Source organism: Haematobia irritans, chromosome 3 (assembly GCF_050003625.1).
Source record: "Haematobia irritans isolate KBUSLIRL chromosome 3, ASM5000362v1, whole genome shotgun sequence".
Lineage (NCBI taxonomy): Eukaryota > Metazoa > Arthropoda > Insecta > Diptera > Muscidae > Haematobia > Haematobia irritans.
In genome coordinates, this window is record NC_134399.1 from 11,730,398 (window position 1) to 11,757,585 (window position 27,188).

General features: G+C 26.1%; 1 protein-coding gene across 4 annotated transcripts in view; it reads right to left on the minus strand.

Annotated features, from left to right (window-relative positions):
* The window catches only part of Sxl (Sex lethal), a 153,918-nt gene that overhangs the window by 30,981 nt on the left and 95,749 nt on the right, over positions 1–27,188 (minus strand). For 2 of the 4 annotated variants that reach the window (XM_075301335.1, XM_075301333.1), the window contains exons 3-5: positions 26,863–26,908; positions 5,805–6,134; positions 1,218–1,325 (exon numbers count right to left, since the gene is read on the minus strand). In XM_075301335.1, the coding sequence (XP_075157450.1) occupies positions 1,218–1,325; positions 5,805–6,134; positions 26,863–26,908 (484 nt within the window). The remainder of the gene's footprint in view (positions 1–1,217; positions 1,326–5,804; positions 6,135–26,862; positions 26,909–27,188) is intronic. The other 2 variants (XM_075301336.1, XM_075301334.1) reach the window with 1 other exon arrangement.

Sequence of the window (27,188 nt, forward strand, 5' to 3'; positions counted from 1 at the left end):
ACCTTAGAGCAATCTAATATAGGCTCAGCTATAGATAATTTGAGCACCACCTTGTAGGATCTCTCGATGAAAGACAGAAGAGTTTACAATATATAAGTCCCTTATATTCACTCTCATGATAGTGGTACTGAGAGGAATATCCAGTACGTCATCAACGTAGAGACAGCTTGCATCATTACTGCTGATCAAATTCCCCAGATGAGGCCCAACTTTCCCTTAGAAGCAGAGCGAGTTACAGACAAGCAATGTGAAATTCTCCGGAATAAATCTGCTTATCACAGGATCAGGGAGATGATATTTTATACAAATAGGAGAGTTGACGAAAATCAATGGAGAGCGTATCATGAGTTCAGCTACAGTTAATTTGTTCACCAATTTCTAAGACCTCTTGATCCAAGGCAGAACGGCTGACAGGAATTCAGTTCCTTCGACCGTAATCTACTCCCATGGTCATGTTGCTAAGAGAAATTTCCGATACTCAAAGCATCAGGGTGCTTATAATTGATACAAATGCGAGAGTTGAAGAAAACCAATGAAGCGCCTAACATAGGCTCAGCTATAGATAATTCGCGCACCACTTTGTAGGACCTCTCGATTCATGACAGAACGATTGATAGGATTTCAGTCCATTCGGTGAATATTTAATAAATTCACATGATCAGGTTACTGAGAGGAATTCTCCTTTCATAACTGCTGATAGAATTCTCCATATGAATACAACTTTTCCTTGGACTAGCAGACAAGCATGATGGAATTCGTCGCAATAACTCTGCTGATCATAGGATCAGGGAACTGGAACTAGATATGAATAGAGACCCTGGAACACTGTAACATAGGCTTAGCTATGGATAATTTGGAAACTACTTTGAAGAACCTCTTGTACCAAGGCAGAACTACTAACAGGACTCCAGTAGTTTGATGGCAAAGTGTTAAAACCTTTTACATTTCTAATGAAACCTTTTTCAAATCGGAGAAACTTTTTAAGATCAGATTAAATCTTTTTCAAAGTAAATGGAACCTTTTCAAACCCAAATCCATTTTAAATAAAATTAAAATTTTTTAAAATTTTTTCAAATCATACAGAACTGTTTTCAAATCATATGCAACTTTCTAAGAGCATAATTTTACTTCTTCATGGGTAATTAAAAACAAAATATAAATTTCCACTTTTTTGTGCCATTTTAAACCCACTGTTCACTGAAGGAGACCACACTTACCTTTATACGTTTATTCCTTACTGTAATACCATTCACAGTCTTGATCGCATTTTGGGCATCAATTTCGGAAGCAAAATCAACAAAAGCATAACCAAAACTGTAGCCAGTCTGTTTGGGAGATAAAGTGCAGCAATGATGGCGATTGTCCAATGTAATTTATTGTCCAACGTTGGTAGGTAGGTATCATCATCCAAACCAAGCCAAAAGGGAAACGGAAATAAGAAGAACACAGAAAGGAAATTTATATGAAATATATTTTCGTTTTTTTTTTTTTCATTACGAATATGAGAAATGAGAAGAGACATTATTTAAGCTAACATTAAACTTGAATTAAAACATACACAAACCATCTATAGGAACAGGTCTAGGTGGTCCGCATTGTCATCACAGGTAGAAACACCAGCCAGAATGTTCATATAGACACAATCTTTTGCCTACTACCACTTCACACTTATCTACGCTACAGGATCTCTAGTAACATAGACAAGTTTCATCATAAATTTAACATTTAAATATTTGATGATAAGATGCGCAATGCATGCCAAGCTTTATACCTCCAGCCACCATTATGTTAGGAAGAGAGATAGAGTGAGAGTAATGTAATGCCTGTCAAAGTTCGTTGACAGTTGACACATCATTTTATATAAAAAATTTTACTTTTCACAATGGTTTATAAGCAAAAGAATGTAAATAAGGATAAAAGTTTACGCTAAAGTACTTGTGATGGAATTTGCTTAGAAAGACATAAAAGGTAGAAATGTTTCCTCTTCACCTACGGAAAATATTATAGCTCGCATGGGCATTATATGGGGCGATACACAGAGGGAAGCATTGACTTCATAATAAAGATTATGTAGTTGAATTTGATTCAATTTCACCTACTTCGAATTCAAGATGTGGCGCCCAAGCCATATTTTAATTTCAACACAATTTATTTTCAAGGTAACATTTTTCCTTGATGGCAAACAATATATCTATTCCAAAGGCTAAGATCAAACCAATTGTTTCCACGATCGATTTATATGGACATTAATTTTCACATTCAATAAATTTTCAAATGGCGCCCGATCCGTGTAACATTTCCGCAAGTTTTAGTCCAACCAACATTGTTCCGAATGGGCAAAACGAGTACAAACCCCTCATGTAATAAGTGGGTTTAATTATTTGAGTGTTTATATGGGTACCATGTACAAAAATGAGTTCGAAAGCAATGAGAAGGCTGTATAGTTCCCTGAAATGTCCGGTTACCCCATTATTGTGCATGGTGGCCTAATATGGGAATATCCTTTCAATAACGTATTGCAATATGGGCATTTATGATAGTATGATCGAACAATACATTAAAATGGTTAATAACTTGCCTCCGTCGGTTTATATGGAATTCATGATATGGATGGCGCCCGATCCAAATTTTAATTTCAAGACGATATTTTTATAAGTTGGCATAAAAAACACGTTTTTCCACGATGGATGACCCATACCATTATATAATTAGATGACCCATTATTTTGTTTCCTTTGTCTGTTCCAAAGGATCAGGTTAACCCATTTAATATGAATGGCGCCCGATCCATATTTTAATTTCAGGACGCCATTGATGTAAATTGGTATCAAAGGGAAAAATTTTCCCATTATTTCGACAAATATTATATATTCCAACGGAATAGGCCAACCCATTTCAAATTCAAGATATGGATGTCTTCCTATCCATGTTTTTATAGAAATAAAATTTTGACAACATTTTATATAGCAAGAAAATTTTGACGAAATTTTCTATAGAAAAAAATAAATTTTCCATAAAAATAAAATTTACAAAAATTTTCTAGAGAAATAAAATTTTGACAAAATTTTCTATAGAACTCAAATTTTGCAAATATTTTTTATTGAAATAAAATTTTGCAAACATTTTTTATAGAAATAAAATTTTGCCTAAATTTTATTTCTATAGACAATTTTGTCAAAATTTTATTTCTATAGAAAACTTTGTAAACATTTTTATTTCTATCGAAAATTTTGTCAAAATTTTTATTTCTATAGAAAATTTTTGAAAAATTTTATTTCTATAGAAAATTTTTGAAAAATTGTATATCTATAGAAATAAAATTTTGACAACATTTTCTATGGAAATACAAATTTCTATAGAAATAAAAAAATTCTATAGAAATAAACATTTTGACAAAAATTTCTATGGAAATAAAATTTTTCAAAAATTTTCTATAGAAATAAAATTTTTCAAAAATGTTCTATAAAAATAACATTTTTCAAAATATTTCTATAGAAATAAACTTTTGCAAACATTTGCTACTCTATTTTGCACAAAAGTTTCTATAGAAAAAAATTTTGACGAAATTTTCTATAGAAAAAAAATTTGACAAAATTTTCTATAGAAAAAAATTTTGACAAAATTTTCTATAGAAATAAAATTTTTCAAAAATGTTCTATAGAAATACAATTTTTCAAAAATTTTCTATAGAAATAAACTTTTGCAAACATTTATTATTCTATTTTGCACAAATTTTTCTATAGAAATAAAATTTTGACAAAAATTTTTATAGAATAGAAAATTTTGACCAAAATATGGCATGATCCATTTTATAATTTCCGTAAGTCAAATTGTTCACTTTTCAAAATTTTTCTATAGAAATAAAAATTTTGACAAAATTTTCTACAGAAATAAAATTTTTAACAAAATTTTCTATAGAAATTTTGACAAATTTTTCTATAGAAATAAAATTTGGCAATATTTTCTATAGAAATAAAATTTTGACAAAATTTTCTATAGAAATAGAACTTTGGCAAAATGTTCTAGAAATAATTCAAATATTTTCTATAGAAATAAAATTTTTCAAAACTTTTCCATAGAAATAAAATTTTGTCTAAATTTTCTATAGAAATAAAATGTTGACTAAATTTCCTATAGAAATAAAATTGTGACAAAATTTTCTATAGAAAAAAATTTTGACGAAATTTTCTATAGAAAAAAATGTTTACAAAATTTTCTATAGAAATAAAATTTTTCAAAAATGTTCTATAAAAATAAAATTTTTCAAAAATTTTCTATAGAAAAAAACTTTTGCAAACATGTGCTATTCTATTTTGCACAAATTTTTCTATAAAAATAAAATTTTGACAAAATTTTCTATAGAAATAAAATTTTGACAAAATTTTCTATAGAAATAAACTTTTGCAAACATTTATTATTCTATTTTGCACAAATTTTTCTATAGAAATAAAATTTTGACAAAATTTTCTATAGAAATAAAATTTTGACAAAATTTTCTATAGAAATAAAATTTTGACAAAATTTTCTATAGAAATAAAATTTTGACAAAGTTTTCTATGGAAATAAAATTTTGACAAAAATTTTTATAGAATATAAAATTTTGACAAAAATATGGCATTATCCATTTTATAATTTCCGTAAGGTCAAATTGTTCACTTTTCAAAAATTTTCTATAGAAAAAATTTTTGACAATATTTTCTATAGAAATAAAATTTTGACAAAATTTTCTATAGAAATAAAATTTTTATAAAATTTTCTATAGAAATAAAATTTTTCAAAAATGTTCTATAGAAATAAAATTTTTAAAAAATTTTTCTATAGAAATAAACATTTGCAAAAATTTTCTATTCTATTTTGCACAAATTTTTTTTTATAGAAATAAAATTTTGACAAAATTTTCTATAGAAATAAAATTTGGCAATATTTTCTATAGAAATAAAATTTTGACAAAATTTTCTATTGAAATAGAACTTTGGCAAAATGTTCTAGAAATAAAATTTTTCAAAAATTTTCTAAAGAAATAAAATTTTTCAAAACTTTTCCATAGAAATAAAATTTTACAAAAATTTTCTATAAAAATAAATTTTTTCAAAAATTTTCTATAGAAATAAACTTTTGCAAACATGTGCTATTCTATTTTGCACAAATTTTCCTATAGAAATAAAATTTTGACAAAATTTTCTATAGAAATAAAATTTTTCAAAATTTTTCTATAGAAATAAAATTTTTCAAAAATTTTCTATAGAAATAAAATGTTGACAAAATTTTTTATAGAAATAAAATTTTGACAAAATTTTCTATAGAAATAAAATTTTGACAAAATTTTCTATAGAAATTAAATTTGGCAATATATTCTATAGAAATAAAATTTTGACAAAATTTTCTATAGAAATAAAATTTTGACAAAATTTTCTATAGAACTAAAATTTTGACAATATTTTCTATAGAAATAGAACTTTGACAAAATTTTCTATAGAAATTAAATTTGGCAATATTTTCTGTAGAAATAAAATGTTGACAAAATTTTCTATAGAAATAGAACTTTGACAAAATTTTTACAAGATTTTCTATAGAAATAAATTTTTGACAAAATTTTTGATAGAATAGAAAATTTTGACAAAAATATGGCAAGATGCATTTTATAATTTCCGTAAGGTCAAATTGTTCATTTCGAAGATGGTTTTATATATTTATATATTTATTTCGATATTATTAACGATATGTTTTAATTTAATGTTTAACAATTAGCTTTATATTCTCTTTTTTACAATAATAATTTTAAATAAAAAAAGTTTCATATCTTACCTTATAGTCTTTCATGATTCGACAAGTATTTATGGGACCACACGTCCTAAATAGTGCATATAGTTCACGATCTGTCATATCTTGAGGCAAATAGTTCACAATCAAATTGGTACCGTTCACCGCCTGTGGATCACCGCCGCCGCCGCCTTCACCTCCGCTATTAATTGAATTTGTGCTATGCGCGGGCGCCATATTACACATGGAACCCATGGCACTACCGCCACCTGAAAAATCATTATAACCACCACGACCGCCGCGTGGATTCATAGCTGAGGGTCCTGGATACGATGACGTGAAATCTGTGTCCTGTGGTGAAAACGCATAACGTGACTGAAATATCAAGTCAAAGAATTTTGAAACATTTTAATTTGTCGTTGGCGCTTTTTGTTGTTACTCGATTCAGTTTTATCAATTTGGTTTGTTTTGAAAAAAAAAAAATAGACATTCTGTGCTTGGTTTGCAACAAGTTTTGTTTAAATTTTATTAAAATTTTTTAGAGCAAAAATCCAAGAGTAGAAGTTAAGGAAGGAATTCGCATAGCAAGAAAAAATGCACACACACACACACACTGAGAATATTTTTCGAAGGGATTTCTTAAAGAAAATGCAAACAAACACAACACACATTGCTGGATCCACAATATATTTTACAAAAGAAACTTTTGCAAACAATTGTTTGTTTTTTATATAATAAATTTTTATACAATTTTTATTTGGGAGTTTGGTTGAATTGACATGAAATGAAGGTCGTGAAGTATGAAGTGTAATAATTTATATTTTAACAATGATTCAATTGCTAGTACTAAGAGCTATAATAAGGATTGATAATTCCAAAATAATGAAAAAAGGTCTAGGATTTAGAGCTACCTATTTGTAATACATTGAATACATTTGAATTTAATGGTTTTACAAAATTAAATATTTGTTTTCTGCCATCTATAAGAACTATTACAATTTCTAGAAAATTTTGTCAAAATTTTATTTCTATAGAAAATTTTGTCGAAATTTTATTTCTATAACAAATTTTGTCAAAATTTTATTACTATAGAAAATTTTGTCAAAATTTTATTCCTATAGAATTATTTGTCAAAATTTTATTTCCAAAAAAAAAAAAAGATTTGTCAAAATTTTATTCCTATAGAAAATGTTGTCAACATTTTATTTCTATAGAAAATTTTGTCAAAATTTTATTTCTGTAGAAAATGTTGTCAAAATTTTATTTCTATAAAAAATTTTGTCAAAAATTTGTTTCTATAGAAAATTTTTGCAAAATTTTATTTCTATAGAATTTTTTTGCAAATTTTATTTCTATGGAAAATTTTGTCGAAATTTTATTTCTATAAAAAATTTTGTAAAAATTTTATTTCTACAGAAAATTTTTGCAAAATTTTATTTCTATAAAAAATTTTGTCAAAATTTTATTTCTATAGAAAGTTTTGTCCAAATTTTATTTCTATAGGAAATTTTGTTAAAATTTTATTTTATAGAAAATTTTGTCAAGATTTTATTTTTGTAGAAAATTTTGGCAATTTTATTTCTAAAGAAAATTTTGTCAAAATTTTATTTATATAGAATTATTTGTCAACATTTTATGGAAAATTTTATCAAAATTATAGTTCTATAAAAAATTGAGGTTCTTCTTGGTTGGAGAGTTATATTTAGCAAAATCTACCAAAACATCAAAAATTCTACCAATCTACCAAACAGTAAATAATCTACCATTTTTGGTATAATTCTACCTGGCTCCCTGGTTAAGTTTTTGCCTTGTGGCAAATGTCCCTACGACATGGACAAAGATAGTGTTCAAAGATTTCATCATCCTCAAACCACCATCCTCTGCAGCTCGTATTCGTATTTTTGCTTTCAATTCGAAGTCCCCGGTCTCTATTCTGACGGTACTCCTCACTATCGTCTTACTCTTCTTAAGTAGTTCTTCGGTCTTTTTCTTATCTGGGTCACCCATAGTATTTCCATCGCCCTCGTCCGACCGCTACATTGGTCCAAATCGCTTTATGCACCTCCCGTCCCCACTCATCCAACTCGGCCCCTCTTTTTCTCTATAGGGTTTGCGTTCTTTAAGGTCACTTCCCAATGTGCCCAAGTTGGCTTTACGTCCTATATTCTGGCATGTCCCAGCATCCATGAGATGCGGATTCTGCCGCATTTCGAGTATTCGTTGATCATGCTGTTACACTCCAATACGATTCGCGATCGAACCGTAATGCCTTTATTATCCTCTGGAAATTCGTGAAAATTTTCACATTTTGTGGACTCGTATTATTTCCGAGCCAGTTAACTCAGTTCGTTAAGAAATGTACATCTGCCTGCAAAATTGTGCTGTGGCCCGGTTGTCGGAATAGGATCTCGGTGTCTGGGTCCTCCACACATACACCCAATCCCGTCGTGTCACCGATCTTCGATCCGTCGGTGTAGCCGTTATTTCGCTCCGGTATCTAACCGTTATTTCTCCCGGACCATCTTACTGGCGTCATGGAATGTCTCATTCGGCAGTTATGGACGAGTATTCTGCCTGCAGGATAGTGCTTGGTCCGATAATCGGAATAGGATCGGTGTCTGGGTCCTCCACATATACGCCCAGTCCCATTGTCTCACCCATCTTCGATCCATCGGTGTAGCAGTTATTTCCCTCTGGTATCTGTTCTGGGGTCCCAATTCTCCCAGAATTGGGGTCAGAATGTCGTTCTCGGTAGCCACCGAAGCTCATGAATTGTTGCGGCGTCCGCTATTTTACCCACTTTCTCCCTTATTATCTCTTGATGGTTCGTCATGTTTTGTGTTTCCGTCCATTTTCCCAACATCTTTAATCTCATCGCAGCCATGGCGGCTACGATTTTTATGTGAACCTCTATATGTGTTAAGTCCTGCACCGTTTCCAAGGATCTGTTGACGCTGTATTCAATGCCTCAGGTACGCCAAGACAACATGTCCTTTGGACCCACAGGTATACGTCTCCCTTATTATCCTTTGACTGTTCGTCAAGTTTTGTGTTTCGTGCCATGGCAGTTACGTTTTTTATTTGAACCTCTATGGGTCCAGTATAGTCTCCAAGGCTCTAGTGACGTGGTCTTCATTGCCTCAATTATGCTAAAACAACATGTCCGTTGGACCCCTTGTAAAATGTCTATGTTACACTTCCTCTCCGTTGATGTCCACTAGACTATCGACTGTATATCAGGATTGGTCTTATTACGTTCTCAAATATTCAGTGGGTCACGTTTGGTTTCAGGCCCCATTCAGAAGAATTAAAATTTTGAGAACATTTTATAGAGAAGAAAATTTTCTATAGAAAAAAAAAATGTTGAGAAAATTTTCTATAGAAATAAAATTTTGACAACATTTTCTATAGAAATAAAATTTTGACAACATTTTCTATAGAAATAAAGTTTTGAGAAAATTTTCTATAGAAATAAAATTTTGACAAAATTTTCTATAGAAATAAAATTTTGACAAAATTTTCTATAGAAATAAAATTTTGAGAAAATTTTCTATAGAAATAAAATTTTAACATTTTCTATAGGAAGAAAATTTTCTATAGAAATACAACTTTGAATGTTGAAAAATTTTTCTATAGAAATAAAATTTTGAGAACATTTTCTATAGAAATAAAATTTTGACAACATTTTCTATAGAAATAAAGTTTTGAAAAAATTTTCTATAGAAATACAATTTCGAGAAAATTTTCTATAGAAATAAAATTTTGAGAAAATTTTCTATAGAAATATAATTTGGAGAAAATTTTCTATAGAAATAAAATTTAGACAAAAATTTCCTATAGAAATAAAATTTTGACAAAATTTTCTATAGAAATAAAGTTTTGACAAAATTTTCTACAGAAATAAAGTTTTGAGAAAATTTTCTATAGAAATAAAATGTTCAATAGAAATACAATTTTGACAAAATTTTCTATATAAATAAAATTTTGAAAAAATTTTTCTATATAAATAAAATATTAACAAAATTTTCTATAGAAACGACAGGTTGGCTGATAAGTCCCCGGTCTGACACATAGATGGCGTCGCTAGTATTAAATGCATATTATTTTTATATAGTACCAACCTTCAAATGATTCGTGTCAAAATGTGACGTCTGTAAGTCAATTAGTTTGTGAGATAGAGCGTCGTTTATGAAGCAACTTTTGTTATTGTGAAAAAATCGAAAAAAAGGAATTTCGTGTTTTGATAAAATACTGTTTTCTGAAGGGGAAAAATACGGTGGCAGCAAAAACTTGGCTTGATAATGAGTTTCCGGACTCTGCCCCAGGGAAATCAACAATGCAAAATTCAAGCGTGGTGAAATGAGCACGGAGGACGGTGAACGCAGTGGACGCCCGAAAGAGGTGGTTACCGACGAAAACATCAAAAAAATCTACAAAATGATTTTGAATGTCAGTAAAATGAAGTTGATCGAGATAGCAGAGGTCTTAAAGATATCAAAGGAACGTGTTGGTCATATCATTCATCAATATTTGGATATGCGGAAGCTCTGCGCAAAATGGGTGCCGCGCGATCTCACATTTGACCAAAAACAACAACGTGTTGATGATTCTGAGCGGTGTTTGCAGCTGTTAACTCGTAATACACCCGAGTTTTTCCGTCGATATGTGACAATGGATGAAACATGGCTCCATCACTACACTCCTGAGTCCAATCGACAGTCGGCTGAGTGGACAGCGAACGGTGAACCGTCTCCGAAGCGTGGAAAGACTCAAAAGTCCGCTGGCCTCAGTTTTTTGGGATGCGCATGGAATAATTTTTATCGATTATCTTGAGAAGGGAAAAACCATCAACAGTGACTATTATATGGCGTTATTGGAGCGTTTGAAGGTCGAAATCGCGGCAAAAAGGCCCCATATGAAGAAGAAAAAAGTGTTGTTCCACCAAGACAACGCACTGTGGCACAAGTCATTGAGAACGTTGGTAAAAATTCATGAATTGGGTTTCGAATTGCTTCCCCATCCACCGTATTCTTCAGATCTGGCCCCCAGCGACTTTTTCTTGTTCTCAGACCTCAAAAGGATGCTGGCAGGGAAAAAATTTGGCAATGAAGAGGTGATCGCCGAAACCGAGGCCTATTTTGAGGCAAAACCGAAGGGGTACTACCAAAATGGTATCAAAAAATTGGAAGGTCGTTATAATCATTGTATCGCTCTTGAAGGGAACTATGTTGAATAATAAAAACGAATTTTGACAAAAAACAAAATATGTGTTTCTTTGTTAGACCGGGGACTTATCAGCCAACCTGTTAAAATTTTGAGAACATTTTCTATAGATATAAAATTTTGATAACATTTTCTATAGAAATAAAATTTTGAGAAAATTTTCTATAGAAATAAAGTTTTGAGAAAATTTTCTACACAAATTAAATTTTGACAAAGTTTTCTATAGAAATAAAATTTTGACAAAATTTTCTATGGAAATAAAATTTTGACAAAGTTTTCTCTAGAAATAAAATGTTGACAAAATTTTCTATGGAAATAAAATTTTGGCAAAATTTTCTATAGAAATAAAATTTTAACAAAATTTTCTATAGAAATAAAAATTTTGACAAAATTTATAACAGAAATAGAATTTTGGAAAATTTTCTATAGAACTGAAATTTTGACAAAATTTTCTTTGGAAATAAAATTTTAACAAAATTTCCTTCAGAAATAAAACTTTGACAAAAATTTCTATAGAAATAAAATTTTGACAACATTTTCTATAAAAATAAAATTTTGAGAAAATTTTCTATGGAAATAAAATTTTGAGAAAATTTTCCATGGAAATACAAATTTTCAAAATAAAAATTGCGAAATTTTTGGTAGTTTTTCTCCAAATTTTGGTACGTTATTTTTGGCTCTAGTGACAACTGTATCCTTAGGTTAGGTTAGGTTAGGTGGCAGCCCGATGTATCAGGCTCACTTAGACTATTCAGTCCATTGTGATACCACATTGGTGAACTTCTCTCTTATCACTGAGTGCTGCCCGATTCCATGTTAAGCTCAATAGCCGAGTCCGAACGGCGTTCCACATTGCAGTGAAACTACTTGGAGAAGCTGTATCATTATGCACTACCGATTTTCGGCCGAATGCCGAAGCCCATTATTCGGTTGACCCCTATTTCACATCCCCATCAATTCGGTTGATAGGGGAAAAAATCATCATCCATTGGTGGACATATCACACCTGCTAAAAGTGTTCAGAAGAATACAGTTGCAGATTTCAAATCTACATTAAGTTGTCGTATTAAAAAAACTTTGTTGCCTATTTCGTCATATCGCATTAGAACATTTTTTAGTCGTTATATTTTTTTAGTTTCTTTCGGTGTACCCTTGATTTCATTTTGGAATCATCTTAGTCTGGAATCTAATGAATGCTCATATTTATTAAAAATTAATACAACTGTATAATTTAAATATTATTTAAAATAGAATTTAATAATTTTTCATGAACCCTAACTAACATAGTTATGAAAGATTAATGAATGATTAAAAATGTAAGAATAAAATACCAATGTAGAAAATAAGACCTAGAGAGTATCATAAACTCTTCTCACATGTCATAAATAATTCTAGAGAATGAGAGAATGAAAATATGATTTAAATGTGCATTAACTACTACTACAAATTATAAATTAATGTATTATTATTATTATTTAGTAAATGATTTCGTTTTTTTTTTTTTAATAATTTTACTCAAAAAAATAACAACAACACCAACATTAACACGAACAACAACAACTATGGTATGTAACAACAACACGTCATTCACATTTATTAAATGAACTAAAATGAAATGAACACACACACAGATAGAGAGAGAGAAAGAGCTAGAGATACAGAGAGAGATATATAGAGGCAAAGGAGAAACATCATGTTATTGTGTTGTTTTTGTCTTCTCATTTTTTGGGTATTTTTTTTGTTTGTTGTTTTTGTATAACAATAAATAGTATTTTTATGACATTTTATGTGTACTGGTGTATGTCTAAATGTACATAAGTATGATTGTATTGCTACTTTTACACATATCCTTGTATTTTGGATACAATTTATTATGAGTTTTTTCTCTTTTGTGGAGAGAGAGTATAATTATTTCTACCACTAGTCAACGATTATTATACTGCCTAATGGAGATGTGGTATTCACATGGATTGACAATATCTAAACCTAAAATACACTGAAACAAAGTTAAGGGATAAAGTAATAGCATAGGAAAAATACAAAGAAAATTTAAAATAAAAAATCAGTTGAATCTGAAGACTTTCCCTATATCATTGAGGGCTTGTTGAGCGCTTGTGCTTTCCATTATATGCTTGTGTTATAATCCTTAATGAATTTTCTAATTAGTTTCCAAACCCTATTACCAGTTTCTATAGAAATTTTTGACAAAATGTTCTATGGAAATAAATTTTTGGCAAAATTTTCTATAGAAATACAATTTTGACAATTTTTTCTACAGAAAAAGAATTTTGACAAACTTTTCTATAGCAAAAAAGAAAAAATGGCAAAAATCTTCTATAGAAATACAATTTTGCAAAAAAAAATTATAGGAATAATATTTTGACAAAATTTTCTATAGATATAAAATTTTGACAAAATTATCTATAGATAAAAAATTTTGCGAAAATTTTTTATAGAAATAAAATTTTGCGAAAATTTTCTATAGAAATAAAATTTTGCGAAAATTTTCTATAGAAATAAAATTTTGCAAAAATTTTCTATAGAAATAAAATTTTGCGAAAATTTTCTATAGAAATAAAATTTTGCGAAAATTTTCTATAGAAATAAAATTTTGCGAAAATTTTCTATAGAAATAAAATTTTGACAAAATTTTCTATAGAAATAAAATTTTAACAAAATTATCTATAGATAAAAAATGTTGACTAAATGTTCTATAGAAATAAAATTTTGACAAAATTTACTATAGAAATAAAATTTTGACAAAATTTTCTATAGAAATAAAATTTTGACAAAATTTTCTATAGAAATAAAATTTTGCGAAAATTTTCTATAGAAATAAAATTTTGCGAAAATTTTCTATAGAAATAAAATTTTGCGAAAATTTTCTATAGAAATAAAATGTTGACAAAATTTTCTATAGAAATAAAATTTTGACAAAATTTTCTATAGAAATAAAATTTTGACAAAATTTTCTATAGAAATATAATTATAACAAAATTATCCATAGATAAAAAATTTTGACAAAATTTTCTATAGAAATAAAATTTTGACAAAATATTCTATAAAAATAAAATTTTGACAAAATATTCTATAGAAATAAAATTTTGACAAAATTATCTATAGATAAAAAATGTTGACAAAATGTTCTATAGAAATAAAACTTTGACAAAATGTTCTATAGAAATAAAATTTTGACAAAATTTTCTATAGAAATAAAATTTTGACAAAATTTTCTATAGAAATAAAATTTTGACAAAATTTTCTATAGAAATACAATTTTGCGAACATTTTCTATAGAAATAAAATTTTGCGAAAATTTTCTATAGAAATAAAATTTTGCGAAAATTTTCTATAGAAATAAAATTTTGACAAAATTTTCTATAGAAATAAAATTTTGACAAAATTTTCTATAGAAAAAAAAATTTGCAAAAATTTTCTATAGAAATAAAAATTTGACAAAATTTTCTATAGAAATAACATTTTGACAAAATTTTCTATAGAAATAAAATCTTAACAAAATTGTCTATAGAAATAAAATCTTAACAAAATTTTCTATAGATATAAAATTTTGACAATATTTTCTATGGAAATAAATTTTTGACAAAATTTTCGAACATAAAAATTGTATAATCTTTTAAACAAGGGTATTTTTCTCAGTGTACCATCAGCATGTGATTTAGTTATAGTAATCTTGACCAAGGTCGGAATTACACACACCCACAAATACAAAGGACACTTCATTAATATTTAATGTGTTTTGTATTATTTGTCGAGTAATAGGAGAACGTATAAATAAATTAACTGAAGTACCAAATATTATGCTAAAAAATTTGCCAGCAAATAGATGAGATTTATAGTTAACAACTAAATTTAATAGAATTAATTTATAAAAAGGATACTAGAAAACAACTAAAATGTATATATTGGCTAATAATTCATTTGTGTTTTTTACTAGCAATTTTCTCTAATTAAAATATTGGAATTTAGAGGGTACGAATTTCAGCCACTCGGAAGCTGTTAAATTTTGAAAGGTATGTACAGTGAGGCACTTTCCAAAGGTGAGTTTTACGATGGGTTTTAAAAAAAATCTGAGGTATCATCCTTTGTGGGACCAAAAAGTTATGGGGAGTAGCGACATCTCTACTCTACTGATAACGGAAAGGTCAGAGATACCTAAAGAACAGGAAACAATACTGGAAACTATTTCTCAACCAGCAGCAGAGATAACCCCCATCAAGGTTAGTTTAGTGAAGTTTTGTAATTGGTCGAACTTCGTGGATATAAAGCAAATGAGACGCAGGTAGATGGACCTACCAAATTATTCCGAACTGTGGAATAATGGCACACATAGAGAAATGATGAATTTTTACAATTTACGATGAGAGTATATAGGACGAATTTTTAGACAAAGAAGATACTTAGAAAATGAACACCACTACAAAGTAATGCTAAAACGGTTTTTGTAAAAATTTTATTCCCATTAAAAAATTGAAAAATTCTATAGAAAATGTTCTGAAAATTTTATTTCTTTAAAAAAATGTCTGAAAATTTTATTTCTATAGAAAATTTTCTGAAAATTTTATTTCTATAGAAAATTTTCTGAAAATTTTATTTCCATACGAAATTTTGTCAAAATTTTATTTCTATAGAAAATTTTCTGAAAATTTTATTTCTGTAGAAAATTTTTACGAAAATTTTATTTCTATAGAACATTTTCTGAAAATTTTATTTCTGTAGAAAATTTTCTGAAAATTTTATTTCTATAGAAAATTTTTGTAAAATTTTATTTCTATAGAAAATTTTGTCAAAATTTTATTTCTATAAAAAATTTTGTCAAAATTTTATTTCTACAGAAAATTTTATTAAAATTTTTATTTCTATAGAAAATTTTGTCAAAATTTTATTTCTATAGAAAATTTTGTCAAAATTTTATTTCTACAGAAAATTTTATTAAAATTTTTATTTCTATAGAAAATTTTGTCAAAATTTTATTTCTATAGAAAATTTTGTCAAAATTTTATTTCTATAGAAAATTTTGTCAAAATTTTATTTCTATAGAAAATTTTGTCAAAATTTTATTTCTATAGAAAATTTTGTCAAAATTTAATTTCGATAGAAATTTTTCTGAAAATTTTATTTCTGTAGAAAATTTTCTGAAAAATTTATTTCTGTAGAAAATTTTCTGAAAATTTTATTTCTATAGAAAATTTTTGTAAAATTTTATTTCTATAGAAAATTTTGTCTAAATGTTCATTTCCATAGAAAATTTTGTCCAAAATTGTATTTCTACAGAAAATTTTATTAAAATTTTTATTTCTACAGAAAATTTTCTGAACATTTTATTTCTATAGAAACTTTTAGTAAAATTTTATTTCTATAGACAAGTTTCTGAAAATTTTATTTCAGTAGAATTTTTTTTGAAAATTTTATTTCTATAGAACATTTTCTGAAAATTTTATTTCTGTTGAAAATTTTCTGAAAATTTTATTTCTATAGAAAATTTTTGTAAAATTGTATTTCAAATTATACAATTATTTTTCGAGCTTTATGGACAGATATAGATTAAGGAACATGGTTAATAGAGCCATTGAAAAGAAAACGCCAGATACAAATCTATACACGCCTGGACTGTACATGTTTCGGTTCGGGCGAATGAACCTTTCCACAGCTGGCAGATCTGGCTGGGAGAGATAACTCATCTATACACGCCTAGACTGTACATGTTTCGGTTCGGTCGAATGAACCTTTCCACAGCCTTTAGTATAGATCTGGCTGGGAGAGATAACTCAATTTTGGGCCATTTATGCTAACTCCTTATGGAGAAAACAATTTTCAGAAAATTTTCTATAAAAATAAAATTTTGACAAAATTTTCTATAGAAATAAAATTTTGACAAAATTTTCTATAGAAATAAAATTTTGACAAAATTTTCAGAAAAATTTCTATAGAAATAAAATTTTGACAAAATTTTCTATAAAAATAAACATTTTGACAAGATTTTCTATAGAATTAGAAATTTTAACAAAATTTTCTATAAAACTAAAAATTTGGACAAAATGTTCTATAGAACTAAAAAGTTTGACAAAATTTTCTATATAAATTAAATTTCGACAAAATTTTCTACAGAAATAAAATTTTACAAAAATTTTCTATAGAAATAAAATTTTTAAAAAAAATTTCTATAGAAATACCATTTTGCAAAAATTTTCTATAGAAATAAAATTTTGCAAACAATTTCTATAGAAATAAAATTTTACAAAAATTTTCTATAGAAATAAAATTTTGACAAAATTTTCTATAGAAATAAAATTTTGTTGTTTTAATTAGTTGACCTTTAAACTTTTAATTATATTTGCTTAGTTCGGCTTGAGGTCATGTGAATAAAAACAGATGTTGTTGTTTTTTGAGTTGTATTTTTATATTTAAAATTTTCCAATATTTCGAGACATCTCCGATGCTCGTCTTCAGGGAAATTAATTTAAATTTAAAGAACAGTGAACTTCTTTACAAGGGAGTATATTTTTGATAAAAGTTTCTATAGAAATAAAATTTTCAGAAAATTTTTTTCTATAGAAATAAAATTTTCAAAAAAAATTTCTACAGAAATAAAATTTTCAGAAAATGTTCTATAGAAATAAAATTTTCAAAAAAATGTTCTACAGAAATAAAATTGTCAGAAAATTTTGTATCGAAATAAAATTTTGACAAAATTTTCTATAGAAATAAAATTTTGACAAAATTTCCTATGGAAAAAAAATTTTCAGAAAATTTTCTATTTTTATTTCTATAGACAATTTTGTCAAAATTTTATTTCTATAGAAAATTTTTTGTCAACATTTTATTTCTATAGAAAAATGTTTATTTCTATAGAAAATTTTGTCAAAATTTTATTTCAATAGAAATTTTTCTCAAAATTTTTAATTCTATAGAAAATTTTGTCAAAAGCAACCTGGGCATGTGTCAACTTTCAATCGAAACTAGACATTTCTGAGCATTCCAAGGATTCTTATCCGTTCTGCTTTCGTATATTGTATCGTTATACGTAAATTTCATTTTTAATGTTACATAAATATTTGGATTAATTAATAATATAATGACATAATTTTTTCTCAGTAGAAATTTTAATTAGAAAAATTACGCTGACATTTTTCGTTTGGTGGCTATTTCTTATTAATGTCCTCATTAACAAGTAATTACTACAAATTCTATCTTAATATACTGTAAAAGCTACTTTTACTTGAAAAAAAAAAACACAGGAACATCACAACTCTTTTTAAATCCTATCGTAAGTTTTACAAAGTTTATAATTTATTACAAATTTATTGAAACTTTGTCCTTATTCAAAGTTATCCTCTACCCTCTTAAAATTTTTGAGAACACGAAAGGCCAAATACTTTCTAATGTTTGCACTTGAAGTTTTACGATAACTTAAGCTTTAAAGCACAGTGGGATCGAAATAAAATAAACGAAAATAAAGCGTAATTTATTTCAAATGAGGTGCTTCAGGTCAGCCACTGGTTAAGCTCCAGGTGAGGAACATACAATTTCAGGATTTGGTTTAGGAGTTTCTCAAAAAAATTTAGCTGAAATATTTTCACCCTTTTTCCTTCACATTTTTTCTCAACCACTGTTGCTGATTTTATTATTATTATTTTGCATTTATTCCATTCCTCTTTACCATACCATAAGAAGTCCCTTTAGAACTTTTTGTTTGCTTGAACTCTAGAGGAAAAGTACAAAGAAGCTCCATTCATTTCATGGCATGATTGTGACACCTAATGTCTTCGAAGGATAAGGAAAAATGTTTTCCTTTTAATTCCGGTTGTTGCTTGGTCATAAAGTTTATGAAGAAAGATTTAAAACGTAACTGTCATCATGAAGGGGATAAAGTAGATAAACAGGTGGTAACGACGAATAAAATCAACTCGTTGTGATATGGATGGGCATAAAAATGCCAGAGGGACAGACTTGTAGACAGATGGAGATCTTTATATTCACTCAAAAATAAAAATGAAACGAACATTTAGAAATTATTTGCCTTTGCTATTATTAATATTGGAAGCTATTGTGATGTATTAAAGTCTAAACGGCTTGCTAAATAATGTGTTAGGTTCCAATCGTCGAGGAGTTTGATGTGAGTATTGGAGCCATTAGTTCGAGTTTATGTTAAGGCACTGATTGAAGCCAGAATTTTGAAAGGATCTGGGTAAAAATTTACGAAAATTATTTCACAAAAAAGGAATAAATTAAAAAGTTTCACAAAATGGTAAAAAGGTGGCACAAAAATGTAAAAAGTATGGTATCGCTGCGTACAAGTGTCAACGCTTGCAAAAAGTTGAAAATTTGCAACTAAAGTGACTAACACAGGATGGGAGAACTGGTCGATCTTGTTGATTCATCATAATCTAGCCACCGTTGTGCAATGGTTAGCACCACCGTGGTGCAATGGTTAGCATGCCCGCCTTGCATACACAAGGTCGTGGGTTCGATTCCTGCTTCGACCGAACACCAAAAAGTTTTTCAGCGGTGGATTATCCCACCTCAGTAATGCTGGTGACATTTCTAAGGGTTTCAAAGCTTCTTTACGTGGTTTCACTGCAATGTGGAACGCCGTTCGGACTCGGCTATAAAAAGGAGGTCCCTTGCCATTGAGCTTAACATGGAATCGGGCAGCACTCAGTGATAAGAGAGAAGTTCACTAATGTGGTATCACAATGGACTGAATAGTCTAAGTGAGCCTGATACATCGGGCTGCCACTTAACCTAACCTAACCTAACCTAACCTAACCATAATCTAATGGTACACCTTTCTTCTCCTGCAATCTCATACTGCATGAGGAGTCTGACCATTAAAATTTCAAATAACCAATGATGGTCGATAAAAGACTTTTCCGAGAAATAATAGAAATACAAAATTTTCTATAGAAATAAAAATTTGGATAAAATTTTCTATAAAAATAAAAATGTTGACAAAATTTTATATGGAAATAAAATTTTGACAAAATTTTCTGAAGAAATAAAATATTGGAAAAATTTCTTATAGGAATAAAATTTTGACAACAATTTCTATAAGAATAAAACTTTTGACAAAATTTTCTATAGAAATAAAAATGTTGACAAAATTTTCGATAGAAATAAAACTTTTGACAAAATTTTCTATAGAAATAAAACTTTTGACATAATTTTCTATAGAAATAAAATTTTGAGAAAATTTTCTATAGAAATAAAATTTTGGCAAAGTTTTGTATAGAAATAAAATTTAGACAAAATTTTTTATTAAAATAACATTTTAATAAAATAAAAAAGACATTTTGACAAAATTTTCTTTTCTTTCTTCGACAGTAATTTCTAAACTAAATTTTGCCAAAATTCCTTTTCTATGGAAAATTCTGTCAAAATTTCTTCCTATTGGAAATTTTGTCAAACATTTTTTTATAGGAAATTTTGTGAAAACTTATTTTCTAAAGAAAATTTTGTGAAAATTTTTCTTCTATAGGAAATTTTGTTAAAATTTTATTTCTTTAGAAAATTTGGTCCACATTTTATTTCTATTTTTAGTTCTATAGGAATTTTTTTCAAAATTTTATTTCTATAGGAAATTTTTTCAAAATTTTATTTCTATAGGAAATTTTGTCCAAATTTTATTTCTTTATTTTAATTTTCTCAAAATTTCTTTTCTAAAGATAATTTTGTCAAAATTTCTTTTCTATGGGAAATTGTGTAAAAATGTCTTTTTCTATAGGAAATGTTGTGAAAATTTGTGATCTATAGGATATTTTGTCAAAATTTGTGATCTATAGGAAATTTTGTCAAAATTTGTTATCTTTAAGAAATTTTATCAAAATTTCTTTTCTATAGGAAACTATAGGAAACCTTGTCTATAGGAAATTTTATCGAAATTTCCTTTCTATGGGAAATTTTGTCAACATTTATTGTCTATGGGAAATTTTGTCAAAATTTCTTTTCTTCAAGAAATCTAGTCAAATTTCTACAGGAAATTTAGTCAAATTTCTTTTCTATAGGAGATTTTGTCAAATTTCTTTTCTATAGAAAATTTTGTCTAAATTTCTTTAGGAAATTTTGTTAAAATTTCTTTTCTATATGAAGAAATTTTGTAAAAATTTCTTTTCTATACGAAAAAATGTCAAAATTTCTTTTCTATAGGAAATTTTGTGAAAATTTGTGATCTATAGGAAATTTTGTGAAAATTTGTGATCTATAGGAAATTATGTCAAAATTTCTTTTCTATGGGAAATTTTGTCAAAATTTGTGATCTATAGGAAATTTTGTCAAAATTTGTGATCTATAGGAAATTTTATCAAAATTTCTTTTCTATAGGAAACTTTGTCAAAATTTCTTTTCTATAGGAATTTTTATCGAAATTTCTTTTCTATAGGAAGTTTTGCCAACATTTATTTTCTAGGGAAATTTTGTCAAAATTTCTTTTCTGTGGGAAATTTTGTCAAAATTTCTTTTCTTTAGGAAATTTTGTAACAATTTCTTTTCTATAGGAAATATTGTCAAAATTTCTTTTCTATGGAAATTTTTTTCAAAATTTCTTTTCTATAAGACATTTTGTCAAATTTTCTTTTCTATAGGAAATTTTGTCAACATTCATTTTAAATTGGAAATTTTGTCTAAATTTCTTTTCTATGGGATTTTTTTTTTAATTTCTTTTCTATGGGAAATTTTGTCAAACTTTCATTTATTTAGAAAATTTTGTCAAAATTTCTTTTCTACAAGACATTTTGTCAAAATTTCTTTTCTATAGGAAATTTTGTCAAAATGTCTATTCTATCGGAAATTTTGTCAACATTTATTTTAAATTGGAAATTTTGTCAAAATTTATTTTCTATAGGAAATTTTGTCAACACTTCTTTTCTATAGGAATTTTTGTCAAAATTTCTTTTCTATAGGAAATTTTTGTTGTAAGGGGAAAACATGCAAAATTACCAAACTCATAATAGGCGAAATTAACCATTTATTATTGGGTGCCACATGTTTCGCATATAAATCAAACTCTATTGATTGAATTATAATTTCTAGATCATATTTCTATTCCAAGTCGGGTATAAAAGAAAACATAAACCTATTGACAATTAGACAATTATAATACCATTAATATTTGTTGAAAAAAAAAAAACACTAAATAACTACTTTATATAAAACTTATAAACAAATCAAATTAACATTCCCAAGTTTTTGTTGAAGGGAAAAATCCGGTACAAGATTTCTCTATTAGAAAGTTTTTCAACTTCCTTAGTAGTATATGCGTGAATATTAGTCACAAACTATTTGAGGAACGAAAAGTTATTAAATCAAACCGCAAAATGAAGAAGAGGAGGCAAAAATGTTCATTCACCCCTCAAAATGAACTAGCAGTGCAACATGTTACCAAACATCATTAAAGTTTTGTTCATTGTTTTGCTATTCTTATGCCGTCTTATTTGCTTGCCATGCCAGAATATTTCGGCTTCGTAGAAATAATTATTTTGGGTTTTTTTTTGTTTTTTTTTAGTTTTCTCCAAGACTTTGCTATAAGGTAAGAATCCTAATTCCTTATACTGTTCATTCAACCCCAAGACCAGATTGGTCTTGCCAAATGATTTTATGACGAAAGAAAATATCCTTGTTGTTGCTCTTCTTTTTCAGGACTTAACAACAATACCTTTGGGAAGGGAGAGGAATGAGGAACTTCTGTTGAAGGAAATAAAAAGTACATTAGCATAAGTTGCCTTTACTGATTTTCTTCACCTATGATCTAAGAGAGCATAAAGGTGGTCATGTACTAGTGATAAAGAAAAACTTTTTTTTGGTTGGAATGTGGCAAAAAGAAATCTAGAAAAAGGGAAAACTAGAACTTTTCTTGTATACAAGTTGAAGAGCAATATTTTCTTTGTTTTTGAGGTAAAGAAGATTGATTTATAACAAAACCCATGAAAAAACAGAATGGAATATTTAATCATGTTCTAAACATAGAGCTTTCATATGGAAGAGGGATTAAATTAATATGTACTGGAACCTAATTGATGAAGTTTCGATTTCTTCAGGATTGGGAAAAAATTTTCGATTTCAAAATTTTATTTCTATAGAAAATTTTTGCAAAATTATATTTGTCAAAATTTTATTTCTATAGAAATTTTTGCCAAAATTTTATTTCTATAGAACTTTTTGTCCAAATTTTATGTCTATAGGAAATTTTGTCAAAATTTTATTTCTATATAAAATTTTGTCAAAATTTTAAATCTTTAGAAAATTTTATTTTTATAGAAAATTTTATCAAAATTTTATTTATATAGAAAATTTTGTCAAAATTTTATTTCTATACAAAATTTTGTCAAAATTTTATTTCTATAGAAAATTTTGTCAAAATTTTATTTCTATAGAAAATTTTGTCAAAATTTTATTTCTATAGAAAATTTTGCCAAATTTTATTTCTATAGAAAATTTTGCCAAATTTTATTTCTATAGAAAATTTTGTCAAAATTTTATTTCTATAGAAAAGTTTATCAAAATTTTATTTCTATAGAAAATTTTTGCAAAATTTTATTTCTATAGAAAATTTTTGCAAAATTTTATTTCTACAGAAAATTTTTGCAAAATTTTATTTCTATAGAAAATTTTGTCAAAATTTTATTTCTATAGAAAATATTGTCAATATTTTATTTCTGTAGATTTTTTCAAAATTTTATTTCTATAGAAAATTTTGTTAAAATTTTATTTCTATAAAATTTGCTCAAAATTATATTTATATAGAAAATTTTGTCAAAAATTTTTTGTATAGAAAATTTTGTCAAAATTTTAAATCTATAACAAATTTTGTCAAAATTTTATTTCCATAGAAAATTTTGTCAAAATTTTATTTCTATAGAAATTTTTTGCAAAATTTTATTTCTATAGAAAATTTTTGCAAAATTTTATTCTATTAAAAATTTTTTGTCAAAATTTTAAATCTATAACAAATTTTGTCAAAATTCTATTTCTATAGAAAATTTTATCATAATGTTAATTCTAAGAAAATTTTGTCAAAATATAATTTATATAGAAAATTCTGTCAAAATTTTATTTCATTAGAAAATTGCGTCAAAATTATATTTCTATTCTATTTTTTCAAAATTTTATTTCTACAGAAAATTTTGTTAAAATTTTAATTCAATAGAAAATTTTGTTAAAATTTAATTTCTATAGAATATTTTGTTAAAATTTTATATCTATAAAATTTTGTTAAAATTTTATTTTTATAAAATTTTGTCAAAATTATATTTCTATAGAAAATTTTGTCAAAATTTTATTTCTATAGAAAATTTTTTTTCTCAAATTTTATTTCTATAGAAAAATTTGTCAAAATTTTTTTTCTATAGAAAATTTTGTCAAAATTTTATTTCTATAGAAAATGTTCTCAAAATTGTATTTCTATAGAAAATTTTTGCAAATTTTTTTTTCTATAGAAAATTTTGTTACAATTTTATTTCTATTGAAAATTTTGTCAAAATTTTATTTCTATTGAAAACTTTGTCAAAATTACATTTCTATAGAAAATTTTGTCAAAATTTTATTTCTATAGAAAATTTTGTCAAAATGTTATTTATATAGAAACATTTTATAAAATTTTATTTCTATAGAAAATTGTGTCAAAATTTTATATCTATAGCACATTTTGTCAAAATTTTATTTCTATAGAAAATGTTGTCAAAATTTTATTTCCATAGAAAATTTTTGCACAATATTATTTCTATAGAAAATTTTGTCAAAATTCTATGTCTATAAAATTTGGTCAAAATTTTATTTCTATAGAAAATTTTGTCAAAATGTTATTTATATTGAAAATTGTGTCAAAATTTTATTTCTGTAGAAATTTTTTGAAAAATTTTATTTCTATAGAAAATTTTGTCAAAATTTTATTTCTATAAAAAAATTTGTCAAAATTTTATTTCTATAAAAAAATTTGTCAAAATTTTATTTCTATAGAAAATTTTGTCAAAACTTTATTTCCACAAAAATTTTGTCAAAATTTTATTTCCATAAAAAATTTTGTCAAAATTTTATTTCTATAGAAAATTTTGTCAAAATTTTATTTCCACAGAAAATTTTGTCAAAATTTTATTTCTTTAGAAAATTTTGTCAAAATTTTAAATATATAGCAAATTTTGTCAAAATTTTATTTCTATAGAAAATTTTGTCAAAAATTTATTTCTATAGAAAATTTTGTCAAAATTTTAAATCTATAGCAAATTTTGTCGAAATTTTATTTCTATACAAAATTTTGTCAAAATTTTATTTCTATAGAAAATTTCTTCAAAATTTTATTTCTATAGAAAATTTTTGCAAAATTTTATTTCTATAGAAAATTTTTGCAGAATTTTATTTCCATAGAAAATTTTGTCAAAATTTTATTTCTATACAAAATTTTATTTATATAGAAAATTTTGTTAACATTTTATATCTATAGAAAATTTTTTTAATATTTCATTCCCATAGAAAATTTTCTTTAAATTTTATTTCTACAGAAAATTATCTGAAAATTGTTTTTATATTTTCATGTTAGCCTGATACCTGAAACAGGCAATTGACGTCCAAATGCATTATATCTAAAGATACAAATCTATACACGCCTGGACCGTACATGTTTCGGTTCGGGCGAATGAACAGTCCAGGCGTGTATAGATTTGTATCTGGCGTTTTCTTTTCAATGGCTCTATTAACCATGTTCCTTAACCTATATCTGTTCATAAAGCTCGAAAAATAATTGTATAATTAGATAAAATTTTATTTCTATAGAAAATTTTTGCAAAATTTTATTTCTATAAAATTTTGTCAAAATTATATTTCTATAGAAAATGTTGTCAAAATTTTATTTCTATAGAAAATTTTGTCATAATGTTATTTCTAAGAAAATTTTGTCAAAATATAATTTATATAGAAAATTTTGTAAAAATTGTATTTCATTAGAAAATTGTGCCAAAATTATATTTCTATAGAAAGAAATTTTTGTAAAAATTTTATTTCTATAGAAAATTTTGTCAAAATTCTATTTGGATAAAATTTTGTCAAAATTTTATTTATATAAAAAATTTTGTCAAAAATTTTTTTCTATAGAAAATTTTGTCAAAATTTTATTTCTGTAGAAAATGTGAACAGATTTTTTTAGCCTAATGAATATTGTTGCTAATATTTTTATTTATTTATTATTTATTACAATTCTAAAAACTATAATAAACATTAAAGCACTAGCTACAAAGGCTATCGGCTTATCCTAATATTAGAGAATCGCATTTACTTATATACCACAATATTTATAACAAGATACTAAAGTTACTATTTGCAATAATTACTAAAAATAAGTTTTATAAAAGATTGGTATGATTGTATAACAGTTATGATCATGTATTTACTAAAGGGCTAGATGTATGCCTATGTGTTTGCGTGTGTCGGTGTTGTTTATATGTTATACACTTAGAATGTTTGCTGGGTTTGTTTTGGAACTAAATGTAGTTTGGTATGGTTTTGTATTGTGATTTGTTTTTTTTTTCTAGGTTACAAAAGCGTGTGTGCCTCCGTTTTAATTTTTAGTTTTTTGGTAATTATTAAGTTTTGTTTTTTTTAGTTTATTTTTATCGTTTTTTCGGGTTTAACAAAAATATTCGTTTTTTTTTTGTTTTATTCGTAAGTCAAATTATCAAAAATGCCAAAAACAAATTTTAAATGCATTCAAAAAACTTTGAACTTGAAATTCCATTAAAAATATGTATAAGGTATATATGTATACTTATATGCTATAGTAAATATTTAAATAAAAATAAAAGAAAATAATATTTGCAAATAATAAAATGGAAATAAAAACTTTTGTATTTTTTGTAAGAGGGACCAATAGAGGACTTACCATGCCCGAAGGCAGTGAATGGGACATACGCCACATACGTTCGCCGCTAAAAAAAAAAAAAAAAACAAAAAAAGACATAAAATTAGTGAAAATGTTTAAATTGATTTAAAAATTAAAAATTCTTAAAATCTCAATTTTATTTCATAATGCCAAGACTTTGTAGTTATCATTTCATTCAGAGGATATACTTTTTTATTTTGTTTTCCTACCTTTATCATTTCAAATCGTTTAAGTGTCATTTCTTTGAAAATGTCTCCGCTCAATTCCATTTAGAATTTATATCGTTGAGAGGAATTTGTTTTGTTTCAATGTCAAATCGTTTTATC